The following is a 14,551-nucleotide window of genomic DNA, read 5'->3' on the forward strand; positions in this document are numbered from 1 at the left end:
ATATGAATTAGTCTAGGGCTAAAAATCTCGTTAATACAGATAAAAAAATATATTTCCCATACCAAATACACTTATTTTACATAGTTTTAGAGCTCAAAATTCCTTAAAACAGCCGCCATCTTCTGTTGACGCGATCAAATTCTTATTTTTCCATTCAACGTTGACTCATCCTGCTATAATTTTACACCTTAGGAATCTGGAATGGTATACGATTTGATGAGATCGCTTAAGTTTTGTCTATATTTTGATCTCTTTCATATATGAGAACTTAGACATATTCGTCACTGTTGCTCATACCTACCGTTTATCAGGCCATTAAACAAAGCCACGATTTAATTTTTCACATGAACGTTGGTTCTGCTACACAACAGCTAGTCTCTAATGTGATCTAAGGCTATTTCCTTGCTAACCGTTCATTAGATTATCAAAAAATCTGCGATCTGATGTGTCGTATGTATGGGTTTGGTTCATTTTTATATTTGGTAATTTCCAGCGGGGTAGCGCGGACGTCAACCACGAATAGATGTGCCGTAGCCCACATGAATTTGACATGTTTGGGAAATTGACACTTTTGGGCACTCTGACAGATCTGGGAAGTGCACGACATCTGCGAATTAGTCATTATCATAAGTTATTACTTAAGTAAAACGTGTAAAACTAGCAAAAGGTTACGAAAATTTTGGCGTGCAATCGTTCGAAATTACACGACAACGCGAAGATGGCAAATAAATCAGTAAGAAATTGTGTAACGCATCAGTTTTCAGCACAAACAATTTTGAACGTGTTTTTGTTGTGAGCTACGGGGATTTTGCCTTTTGCTGGCCCCCTGGTAATTTCCGGTGGGATACCCGGATCTGATTCCATGACATTACCGTATGTCCCAATTATGGTCTGAGATAATTTTATTGCTAATTCTTTACCTTTACCTAATCACCGCCATTTGATATATCGCATGTATGGGTTTGATTCACTTTTACTTTTAACCTGAGACGAGACTCGCGAAGACGGTCTTCATTTTCTCCACTTTGTTATTTTTTTCTTCTTCCTATCTGTGTTGACATTATGTTTTGGGCTGGTGGTTCAAACACGTACGTGACCGCATCACCTCACATGCAGTGTGACTGAATCCCATTCACGCACAAAATCATGTTGAGGTGAAATTTTGCATCGCCAACAATCGCCAAGCAAAGTAATCATTGGAATATTTTGTTTTCAATTTATTTTTGACAGTACAGGAGAAGAAAATGCTGCTCGGAGTGAATTTTGGCTTCAGAATTTATCTCGGATAGCAATACTTTACTCGTTTTAGGTAACGTAATCAAACGGGCTACAACTGACAGCTCAGTTGGGCTGCACTTGACGTTGCTTTTTTTCCTCTTCGCGAGTCTCGTCTCAGCTTTTAACTACTTTCGAAGCCACAGCCGAACCCGCAACACTACCGGGCGGGAATCTAATGTGGTCTAACCCTATTTTTCCATCAATTTGTCGATAAGTCGTGAACTCGTGATTTGATGTACCGCATCCATGGTTATCGCAAAAGCCACGATTTGATGTATCACATGCCTGGATTTGGATTACTTTTACATTTGGCCTCTTCCGGCCACTCAAAACCGAATCCGAAACACTTGCTTGCCGTTCATTAGCTAATCTACAAAGCCGCTATTTGATGTGGCGCATGTTCGGGTTTGTTTCTGTTTCATATTTGACCACTTCGGCGGGAACCCCGGAAGCGGTTCCAGAACACTACTGGTTCAGATATGATCTGAGATGATTTTCCTGCTCATTGTCCATCACGTGATCAAAAATGCCGTGGTTTGATGTGTCGCATGTATGGGTTTGTTTCAATTGTTTATTTGGCCACTTCCAGCGGGACACCTAGAACCGGTTCCGGAACACTACCGGTTCAGATATGGTCTGAGACTATTTTCCTGCTTACCGCTCATCAGATTATCGAAAATGCCGTGGTTGGATGTGTCGCATGCATGGGTTTGGTTCACTTGTATAGGGTATATGTACCATTCCTTGGCCTAATTTGCAAGCCGCCTTGACAATCTAGACCATAACTCATGAATCAATAGCACTAGAAATAAATTGTTGACCCTATTACACACTCAAGGCAATGCATGTTTCACCAATTGGAAGTAAACTAACGTAAATATTCAAGAATTTACTTAATTAAGTTAAAAAGATTCGATGCGATGGTATGCAACGTTGGTCTATGGTACAAAAATTGGCCTATTAGTGGATACAACGTTGGCCTATTGCTTTTCATGCACTAGAACCACTAATATCTCATTTTTTCAATATTTCTGCTGAAGTATTATCTCTGTTTGTTCACCAATCTTACTTTTAAATTACATTTTCGGAGCCAAATTTTCAAAAAAATCTAAATAAATCATTTAAACTAAAGTTCTTCTTTAATTTAATAACGAAAACAACGCAACCCTATTATTGTATTATATTTTGACAGTCACTGCACATAAAATCTTTTTTCCTATGCGTTCTTTCTGGTTCTTACGCAAGAAATGTTGTTGACGTCTTCTTATCGGTGTTTTTGACGTCACTTTACTGATGGGCCAAGATTTGGGTACATAGTAAAAAAATGTCCTCAATATTTCGGCCCACATTCAATTTGTAAAATAGTTATTATTCGTTGAAAACAAATACACAAGTTCAAAATAGCGTATTTGACCGTCGCATTAAATGTTCAGTTATTGAAAAGTCAATTCGAAATGTTCCAGAATCATGCCATTTATTATCATGTGTATAGACTACCCTTTAAGCCGAAGAATCATGGCGTCTACAAAAGCTAAACAAAGTGACATTTTCATTCAATTTTAATGCTCCAAAGGGCTAAAATTGAAACGAAATGTTACTGTTGTTTGGCGCATAGCTTTTCCGATATCCAGTTATGCGTGTTTGTTTGAGTTTTTGGTTTATTTTGAGATAGGCCGAACGAGAGGACTATGCCAACGAAGCATCCCGATACCCTATTTGGCCACTTCCAACGGGACGCCTAAAACCGGTTCCGGAACACTACCGGTTCAGATTTGCTCTGAGATGGTTTTACTGCTCATTGTCCATCAGGTCATCGAAAATGCCGTGGTTTGTTGTGTCGCATGCATGGGTTTGGTTCAATTGTATATTTGGTCACTTCCAGCGGGACACCCAGAACCGGTTCTTAACACTACTGGTTCAGATATGGTCTGAGACTATTTTCCTGCTTACCGCTCATCAGGTTATCGAAAATGCCGTGGTTTGATGTGTCTCATGCATGGGTTTGGTTCACCTTGATATTTGGCCACTTCCGGCGGGACACCCGGAACCGGTTCCGGAACACTACCGGTTCAGATATGGTCTGAGACTATTTTTCTGCTTACCGCTCATCAGGTTATCGAAAATGCCATGATTTGATGTGTCGCATGCATAGGTTTGATGCATTTTCATATCTGGTCCCTTCCTGGGGTACCGTTCCGGAACACCTAAATGGCCATATCTCCGGAACGGCTGGACCGATCCGAACCATTTTCAATAGGAAACAATGGGACCAGATTCCGCGTCGAATGAACCGTCGGTCATTGAAATCGGTTGAGGTTAACTGCCAAAAAGTGATGTGAGTTTTTTTGTACACACTCACACATACACACACACACATACATACACACACACACACACATACACACATACAGACATCACCTCAATTCGTCGAGCTGAGTTGATTGGTATATATGACTCGACCCTCCGGGGCTTCTAGCAAAAAGTCATTTTTGGAGTGAACATACACTCTGTCCAACTTCTATAAGACCACCCCCAAATTGTATCAAGTCAACTATAATAATAACAATTTCGGGTCAATGTGCGTATAATTGTATAATGCATTATAGGTTATTTTTTGTCCTAAATTTATTTTGATTAAAAGTTCTTTCTATTACTTTAGTAATAAGACTTTATATTTTCGAGGTGTCCAGTTTCTATAAGACCATCTCAAATATTATACATTTTCATTAAGTAAAACTTATAAAAATCAACATATTGTAAGTTCAATAATCCACAGCTTTGCCATTTAGATTTATGACTTGGAAAATTCGATTTGGCATACTGTTTACTAAATTCAGTAGAACAGATTTCTCAATTTTGTCCCATTCTGTTGTTATAGCGGATTTCAACTCATCAACGGTGACATACTGTTTTCCTTCAGTATAAATCCTACGAACCAAAATCCCTTAAATGTGTTCAACTGGATTTAAGTCAGGTGAACACGCCGGCCAGTCGAGTTAATCGATTTTTTGGTCCCTGAACTATTGCTTCGTTTCGTTGCTGGTATGAATGGTGGATAATCCCTATTGGAATGTAAACTTCTTCCGATAATATTTGCGCAAGAAAGGGAGAAGAACTACCGTGTGCAGCATATGTAGTTGTCCCATGTTCTATTGGAATCCCTATTAACATGGGACAACTATGATGCACACGGCAGAGAAGTCCTTCAAAAATACTGATGCAGTCCTTACTATTCGTTTTGAAAGACGTGAACCAGCTCTTCGATTACACAAAAGCATGCTCACACCATGCATGAGCCACCACTGAAGTTCCGAGTTGAAAAAAAAATCTTCCTTCCCTAAATCCGCCAGTATCCATTGAAGCCGCCTGGACCATCTAAGTTGAACTTCTTTTCGTCGCTGAAAATAGTCTATTTTTATTCAAACAATCTAGACTACTTTACAAGTTTCAGAGATATATTGGAATATTAAAAGGGGTTCGAAAAATAACATTAAACAAAATCTTACCAAATTCGACTGCCTATTCATGTGAGTATTTGTAAAATTCAGCTAATTTTCAATATTAGAAGCTGTAAGCACAGACAAACAGACGTAACACTTGCAAAATTTCCATCGACCACGCTTTTAACGATTATTTTAAATTTTCACAGTTGTGGCTTTCACAACCAGAGGCGTGCGCATTGTTTTTCTATGAGTTTGACGTTTCACACTAGCGCCTTCTGTTGACGATATTGCACAACACAGTGATTGGTGCAACTTTTTCATCAGGTGATGGTAGTATCAACTGGGCGATGGATTTCCATGAAAATCGTTCAAGGTGTTACGTCTGTTTGACTGTGCTGTAAGGTTAGGAGCTTCAATCCTTTTTGCCCTTTTAATATGCGGGTTTCTTTATCAAAACTTTTGAAACTGTCTCCAGGCAAACCTTTCAATTCAAAGTTTGCTTAATTTGCATCAAGGGTTCAATGGAATTCTAAGCTATTCTACCCGCCCTCTTCTCGCGGTCAGATACCTTTGATTTCAATGGAGCTCTATCGTTTTTTCTCGTACCCTTCAGGATCAGCGAGATAATTGCTTGATGGGACCGGACTGTTTGTTATTATGACAAATATTTGCTATTGAAGCCGGACATTCATCCAAGGTTGCTATGGTTCACGCTGTGTTGGTCTTTTGTTGGGCTTGTTTGACCAAATATTTGTCATGTCTTAACGTACCTTAATTCACACTTTATCGTGGTAAAATGCCTCGATTCTTCCCTTCTCCTTTTCCGTGAGCACTTTACCCTTCGGCATTTTGATGCAGCAAAATGAAAACACGCGAATCTGAGAGTGGTCTTATACAAAATGGACACGGTAAATCGCAAAAACAGTAGTTACTGCTTGGTGCGTTCGCACACATACGATTATTCCTATGCATGGCATAAGTTTCACTCACACAAACATATCGTGGTATGAATTGAAGTGATGTGTTTTCTTCCTGAGAAATAGCAATCAAAAATCATCTGGTCTTATAGAAAATGGACAGAGTATATAGCCTTTCCAGTACACTTAGTGTACGAGAAAGGCAAAAATTTGTTGGTTAATGTTCAAATGAATGAGATAAAGTTTTGCAACACTGGTTTAAACCGGTTCGTTGTTAAGACTCCATCTCACAGTTGTCGCATAAGTAAGTGTCAAAGTACAGGCAGTGAATCATGTTCACTTAACCTTCCGTAACTCGCGCGGTAGCCCACCACCGTCAGCACCACGCTAATGCTGAACACGAAAAGCGAGATTATTTCAAAGTGTTGTACAAAATACAACAGCGCGATTGCTCGAGGGTTGATGGTGAAAGGTCACAAAGCATTCTTAGAAAATTTTGGGATATTCCAGGTAATCCTAAGTGTTCTGGAACTCAGTTTCTAAAGTCTATGGCAATGACAGTAGTTTCTCAAGCTAAAAATAGTAACTACACAAAATGAGACAGGGTTTAAATCAATTATTTTTCCAAAATAGTTTTAAAATATTTTAAATCAGCCAATTTAACAGCCAGAAATAGACATAATAGACATAATTATCTGATAGATAGATACAATAATAGAATAGGATCTAAACTCAAGAACAGTTTGGATGTCCTTGGATATCCAAAAAATTACTCTGCATCATATTCTACCTTTTTAATGTTGTTAAGCACCAAAACTACAGGAGTATGTAGAAAAACTCAATAATAATGCTTGGAAAAATTCCGGCTTAAAATGTAAAATCCACGTAAATGAAAACCGCGTTAATTCAAAAAACCGCGTAAAAATAAACCGCGTTAATTCAAAAATCCGCGTAAAAAAAACCTCGTAAATGAAAACCGCGTAAAAAAAACCGCGTAAAAAAAAAAACCTGACTGTATATTGAAACAATTAAAACTACGATAGTCCGTTTAGTTCATTTTTGAAAAATGGCTCAGATTGAGCTGGACAGTAAAAATGTAACTGTAGCTACCACCCAAAACATGTGTATTCAGTGCATCTGGATGGGACCAACTTGATGATGAGGGTACGATTTAATGGATGGATAGGTTTAAGGGACAGACGACGATGGTCAATGTTTACCTTCATCAGTGAGTTGATATCGTCGAAGGCGGCTGCTTCTGTCGAGTCATCGCTACCCTGGAAAGAGAGAGACAGAGAAAGAGACAGATCTGGGTCACTGAAGGGCCATTGGGATTTGTTGAGCTTTGCGAAATTTGTGGATTATTAAATTAGGAATGATTGGAAATTGATTGGTATGATATATAGCGTCTGTTAACTTTGGGAGTAAGGATTTGCGATTCCAATGGAAGACTCACGTCTCTCGGGTGCAAAAGGTCACCGTCGAGGGAAACCAAAGTGTGATAAAGTGAATTTCCTGTTTACAGAAAATCAGAAAATAAAATGAAAATAAATTGCTTGCCTTATGACAAAAATGAAGAGAAAAAAAAATTTCTCGCGAAAGTAGCAAAAGAGCATTGTTGATAATAATCACATCAGGAATGCGTTGTAATATCTAAGCTCCACACATGTGCCGTAGGATCCGTAATGCAAGTAGGATGTGCTTGGGTTACAATACGATCTATGAGATGCATTTGTGTTATAATTGAAAGGTGGAAGAAGTACTTTGACGAACACCTGAATGGCAAACAAAACATTAACGCATCAAATTTTATAGAATCATAAGAAAGTGATTATGTTTCATCAATATTAGAGCAAAATACTCTTGAATCTGTCTTAACGGAAAATATTTACGGGAAAATATTATAATAAACTCGCAATAAAACCGCTTTGTTAAAATTTTGGACGATATTGGGTTAGAAATACGCTCGCATTGTTTCCGAGCTTTCTCGCTTGAATTTCAACAACTCACCCGGACGTTGACATGAGCACTGCAGACATCATATAGAAACAACCGGAGCATCTATGAATATGGAATGAAGCTCCACTTGAGCTTGCTCGCTATCTTACGAACGAAGCATACCGGCATTTTGCCCCAGTTCTAATGCCATATCCCATTCGTCGGGGATCTGTTCGAGCATCTGTTCGAGCGTGGAAAGCAATTTCGCATTTCGCCAAAAAACAGCGCTACTGCCACACATACCCGACGACGACATCCACATCCACCTCATGTGCCCTCATCACCATATAGATGATACCTATTCGTCGACAGTACGACACTCAACGAAAAGAAATGTGCTCCACGTTCGACAAGGCAGGTAATCCGTATCTCCGTAGCTCGACACATCCATCTTGGGAGATTTGCAGCACAACACTTTTCCGGCCGGTCGTTAAGCGGCGGCGGCGGCATCGTCTAATGCCGAAAATGAGAGCGAAAAAAAGGGAGGGGGAGTCAGGCTCTGATAATGACAATAACTGGGTGGTCCACTTTTTCCGCCTTCTTTATTTGCTGAGGGTTAAGGAGTTTATGATTATTTTAGGAATAATTTGCACTATAAGGGATCCTTCCGAACTCCGATGACATTTTCAGAAAAGCGTGGTTCAGTAATTTCTTTCCAGATATTTCAACGGCATAGCAGTGAATGGGACAGCGGGGCAAGACCAGAGCAGCATAAAGAGGGTGTTTGCTGAAGCACCGGAAGGTATGGATCGGAACGATAAGAGGAGACCTTATGCAACTGTCAAAGGTACCAGTCACAAAGATTGCGTCAGTGCCCACTCGTATACAAGTGTGTCTCGGTGTAGAAGAAAAGCTAGGATGGAAGATCTGAATTCTATGGGCGCATTCAATATATCGCCTCACTCTGTTTCGACTCAACCCGTTTGGAAGGATCATCGGAATGTGTTTATCAGGTTCAAGTCCACTCAAATGCTACCGCGCTTCGAATTTCAACACGTCAATCCCACTACCTTCGAGTTATTTTCCCAAACCCCCCACCCCCCAAAACGAACTTCCCGAAGTCCACGCGGAAGCACAATCATCGTCATTTGCAGTTCACGGATGAATTCCCTTACCCCCATTGCTGTTGCTGCTTCTGCTAAAGAGATGGGAATTTCCCACATAGTTTAGGGATTTGCGTCGCCGTGCCCGAGCCTGGCCATCCGTAGCCAGACGGTGACGACGACAACGACGCATTAACAGCGGGTCGAGTTTTCCACTTGTTGAGAGACTGCTTAGAAGTGCTGGGCAACCTGTACCTATGTACGATAGGATCTGAACGAAGAAGACGACAGCATGATACGTGAGGGCAATCTACGATGGGGCTTTTGCTGAATACAATAGACTGGTTCTTCTGGATGGTTCGGAGTGGATGGCTGAGTGGAGAATCATGTGCAACAGCGTATGTTGGGGGAGGAGACGTGGAGCTCTTGATTGGACTCGAGTACAGCAGCAGCCAATGCAATGGACCGTGAATCTGGTGGTGCATCTGTTGGGTGCCATAAAACTAAACGATAACTACTTCTAGTTTAATGGAGAATAAATTTTACCGTTTGAAAGGGGAAACCTTGCATGTTTAATGGACTATGATTTCGTAGCTTGCATCAGGGCACCTGACAGAATTTGGACTGATATTCTCTTTGTTGGAGATAACATAAAATCGGCCATGCTGGAGAGTTTGGACTAAACCCCGAATGTTCCTAGGAGTTTCCAAGAGTGTTTGAGGTGCTTATCGAGGCTTTTTAGAGAATTGTAGGAGGTTTCCAAAAGAAGTTCTGTTGCATTGAGGGGGAAATTCCCTTAAACCCTCTTGGGACGCTTTTGAAGCCCCTTGGTATATACAGGGTGTTAGGTTCCTGAGTAAAAACTTTTTAATGGGTAGGTTAAATCTCAACCGTTAAGTAGTTATTGAACTTTCCATGTTTTTGGCTTTTATTGCCTTAACTGGCTATAACTTGAAAATGGTCAAACTTATCGCAGTTTTTCTTACCCTTATTCGAAAGATGATTGAATTTTCTATCAAATGGCATCTTTGAATGGATTGGTTTAGTTAAATACCTAAGTTTTCTAGAGTATATACATAGCTCAGAAGTAGTGTGTTTTAATTTGTTTTTGTCAATTATCTTTGAAAAATGCGTATTAAATTGAAATTCTTGTAGCCCCTGTTCCACTCTAGATTTCGTTCTTTGACACCAAACTTCTAGCTCTTATCGTTTTCTTGCAATTTCGATTTAAACATCGTATTTCAGATCATAAATTTGAAACTGTCAAGATAAACACTTTTTTGCGTACTCTTCCGCACATTTAAATCTAAATTGCAAGAAAACGATAAGAGATAAAAGTTTGGTGTCAAAGAACGAATTGTAGAGTGGAATAGTGGCCACAACTTTGCAAAGAAAAAAAAATCAGTTTATTACGCATGTTTCAAAGACAATTGACAAAAACAAATGAAAACACACTAATTTAAGCTGTTTTGCTCTAGAAAGCTTAGTCATTTAACTAAACCAATCGATTCAAAGATGCCATTTGAGGGGGTTAGAAGTAAAGGGGTGTAAGTGACAAAAACCCAATTTCGAGTAAATGAGGTTTAAAGTTTTTCACCTATTTTTCATCTCATACAATATGTATGGAGATTCAAAATCGACCCAATTTTCTCCGATTTATTGTAATTTTTCTAAAAATCGTAAAAATAATCTTAAAAAAGTTCCTAAAAGCTTGCAATCTGAAGATTTTTTTGGTACACTCAGCTCAAAATCGACAAAATGGTCACTTACACCCCTTTGCATCTGGGCCCCTCATTTGATAGACAATTCAACAATCTTTCAAATAAGGGTAAAAAAACTGCGATGAGTTTGACCATTTTGAAGTTATAGCCAGTTAAGGCAATAATAATCAAAAACATGAAAAGTTCAATAACTACGTAACGGTTGAGATTTGACCATATGCGTAGAACAATTGTTTTCACCTTTTAAGGTTTTCTATCACCCTTGAAAAAGTTTGCACTCACGAACCTAACACCCTGTATATATGAAACATGCCCGTGCACAGAAGTAAGGCCAAGGGAGGGGTTTTCCTAATTTCGGCAAAATGTGGAGGGGCAACTAGTGTATGGAGCGCCGATAATGGCTAACACCCAAACCCCCCTCATGTGCACGGGTTTGATCTGAAACCACTGGAACGCCACTGAAATCCCTCGGAACCACCTGGAGCCCCTTTCACGCCCCTGAAACTCCATGGAACATATTTACCTTAAAAACTTAAAAATCCATGGAAAGTCTTTTTTACCCTCTTGAAACGCCCCTGAAACTTACCGGAACACCTTTTAAGCCCCTGAAACACCGCTGACATCCCTCAAAACGCCATGGAATACCTCTGAGAAACTGAAATACCATATCGTGGTCCCATGGCGCCTGCCCTTGACAAGCATCCTGATTGGCGCCCCCGACATTTGGACATTGTTAATTTGCAAAAGTTTGTTTTTATAACTTTTTTAAGTTGCTTTAAAAGTTGGATCGTGGTGTTTCGATGAAACAAATCACTCTCGTCCCCCGATTTTTTTTCAAATTTTCCAATATGTTTTACATTTCTGTATTTCTTTGGAAAAAACAATGGGAATCGTTCGGAAATATTTCACACTTTATATCTCTTATGCGAGTACAAGTACGAACACATTTTGCATTTCAAGAATCTCACATAGACCTGCACAATCATCAGAAATGACATTTTAGATTCAAACATTTCTGCATAGGAGGAATAGCCGATGAGCATCCGGAAGACGTTTCAGCAAGAAATTCCAATATAATTCATTTAGTAATTCTTGCAAGAATTCCTGGAGCAGTTCATGCTCGTAAGTATGTGTGCTCGTAAGAATTTGTGGAGAAGCACTGGAAGAATTTCTAAAAGAATAGTTGAAAGAATTTTTGAAGGAATCCCTGAGAAAGTTTTTATTTTATTTCATTCTCTTTTATTTAGATTCCTAGAGGGTTTTATGAAGAAATCTCTGGAGGAATTTCTGAAAGGCTTTCAAAAGAAACTTTTACGTACAGTGTTAATTAGATGTAGATAGGCCGATATTAAGGACTGTTCAATTTATAAAACGGACAACTTGCTTGTGCGATATATTTTTTATTTTTCATTAAAATCATTATCAGTTTTTTGCATAACTTTCTATAGCTATTTTCAAATGTAGGAAAAATATAACATTGAGTAAAAAGTTCTTTATTGTGTAACTGAAGCGGTTTTCGTAAAACATCAATAAAAACCCATTTCTCAAAATTCGGCATAACTTTCCACATATTTAACATGCACATTTTCATGAAGTTTTCAATTTATTGCAATCTCATACTATTCTACTGAAGGTAAAGCTCAATAGTTGGTCAGTAATAATGCACAAGGCAGCCTCCAGCTTGATATAGTGAGTTGCTTTGTTTTCATAGTAATTATCAAAAAATATATATTTGAGTCCTGTGTTGCAAAAGCACAACGGATTCAACTGAAAATTTGTCCAGAGTAGTAGAATATTGATTTCTGAATGATACAGAAGAAAAATTTACTTGAAATTGCATTCTTCATCAAAAATTTTATCCATAAAGATGGTCATAGTAAAAAACTGCATACTTTTTGCTCCATTGATGCAGTTTTTCGACTCTAGCGAACCTTGTTATTATTTATTTTCAACAAAGTCGGTCCTATGCTATTGTACGCCTTATTAAATAATAATTAGATGTAAAGTTTTCATTTCCAACATCATTGTTATGCTAAATTTTGCATAAGGTTGAATTGTTATTTGAGAGAACCTTTAAAGAACGAAACTGTTTTGATTACTGTACGTGCAATGGCGCACAGTATCCAAACCAGCAATGCTATTAAAAAGCGGTTTTCTGCATTTGAAACCACATTATTCCTAGTTAAGACTGAAAGCATAAAATAATTGTTTATTTAAAATTTTCATGGCCTTTTTGCTTAACAATTGAATTTTTTTCAAAAAATTGAATCTGACTTGAGGCTTTGATATCTCAACAACTAATTTTCCAATTGAGCTTAAATTTCGCCAGAATGTTTATTACTCATGCTGCTGCAGCATGGCACTTAGTTTTCTGATATTAAAAACGATATACCATATGTGAACAGTAATTTTATTTATTTTTCAAATTTTCAGCAATCAAAAATTTCACCTAATTTTACATTTGGCCGATTTTCAATAAAATAAAACTATTTTTATTCGATTCAAAAATGATTACCATAATGATAGATGATGTACTGAAAAACGAAGCAAAGGTGGTTAAATTTGAACTAGGCGTCTTTTTTTTATAGCCTTGTAAAGTTGTCCGTTTTATAAATTGAACAGTCCTTAGACTCATCGATCGAACCGAGTCAGATTCAGCATGAGTACCGTCAGATCAGTTTCTTTTGCTTGCACACCGCAGACCTAGCCGCAGACCGATAGGTCGTACAGGTAGTCATCGATCTTCGACAGTTGAGTGCCACCGATCGCGCTGTTGAACAGCAGAGCACAGATTTATTAAATTAGTCTCCTCCCGTACGTCGGCCGCGTCGGCATAAAATATATGCAGTCCGCTAACGTAATCCGTGTATCGATTTTTATTGTAGTTAATTTATTTATTTAATTTATTTCATAACAGAAACTTTTGTAGAAATTCAGGATGAAATCAATGGCAAATTTTCTAACGGAATACCTGGAGAAATGTCAAACAAGAAGAAGAATTCAAGTTTTATGATTCTTTGGAAGAATTTATGAGAAATTCATGAAAGGTTTTTATAGGGGAATACAAACTGAAATTTATGGAGAAATCTCTAGTAAACTTGGAGTATTTCCGTAAGGAATCAATGGAAGACTTCTCAACCGACGTGAGAGATATCTTCATTTCAAAAGAATCTATAGAAGACTTTCTGAAGGAAATTTATGTCGAGTTTCTAAGATTTTCTAAAAAAAAATACCCTGGAAAAATTTCTGAAGCTCTGTGCCAGACATCCAAGTCCAATCTGAATTTTGTGTAAGGAATATTTCATCGGCAACACAAGTGGCAATGGAATGTTTCAATTCACCACTGACTATGGCAATATGGTGTTTGGCGGCGTTAGTGTTGTCACTGTGTATTGGTTTGCAACCTTATTCAAGTGAAGATTCAAATCCTTACACAAATTTCTGTATAAAATTTGTTCTGGCCTGGATGTCTGTTCTCTGTGCTGAAGGTATTCTCAGAAGCATTTCTGAAGTATTTCAAAATGAATCTTGGTAGGATTTTCTATAGGAATCCATAGAGGAATTACTGAAGAAATCTATTGAAGGATTTTTCAGCCATCCTTATTTTGCAAAAAGCTCCATAAGAATTTCTGAAGGAAAGTCTGGAAAATTTATAAAGAAACGAAGATTTTCTAGCAGAAACGCAAAGAAAAAATGCGCAATAGAAGTATTGAGAAAAAGACGCATCAACCCTTAGATAAATTGTTGAAGGAATCTTTCAAGGAACTAATACATTCCTTGAAGAAATATAGGAAGGAATCCTTTGTCTTGTAAAGATATCCAAGTCCAATCTGAATTTTGTGTAAGGAATATTTCATCGGCAACACAAGTGGCAATAGCGTGGCGCTGCAATCGGTTAGTTTCTCATACTAATGTAATTCACCACTTGAAATGTTTCAATTCACCACTGACTATGGCAATATGGTGCTTGGCGACGCTCGTGTTTTCATCGTGTATTGGTGTATCCTTACTCAAGTAAGAATTCAAATCCTTACACAACTTTCTGGATGAAATTAGCTCTAGCCTGGATGTATGTTCTCTGTGGTTTCTGTGAGAATATCTGGAGGAATTCTATGAGAATTTTTCAGAGAAATCGCTGGAGGAATTTCTGA

General features: G+C 38.2%; 1 protein-coding gene across 4 annotated transcripts in view; it reads right to left on the minus strand.

Moving 5' to 3' along the window:
* LOC109417070 (putative sodium-coupled neutral amino acid transporter 11) overlaps positions 1-14,551 on the minus strand; it is a 200,825-nt gene that overhangs the window by 110,309 nt on the left and 75,965 nt on the right. For all 4 annotated transcript variants that reach the window (XM_062853666.1, XM_062853665.1, XM_062853664.1 and 1 more), the window contains one exon: positions 6,859-6,915. In XM_062853666.1, coding sequence (XP_062709650.1) covers positions 6,859-6,915 — 57 coding nt within the window. The remainder of the gene's footprint in view (positions 1-6,858; positions 6,916-14,551) is intronic.

The sequence above is a fragment of the Aedes albopictus genome, chromosome 2 (genome assembly GCF_035046485.1).
Source record: "Aedes albopictus strain Foshan chromosome 2, AalbF5, whole genome shotgun sequence".
In the NCBI taxonomy this organism is placed as follows: Eukaryota; Metazoa; Arthropoda; class Insecta; order Diptera; family Culicidae; genus Aedes; species Aedes albopictus.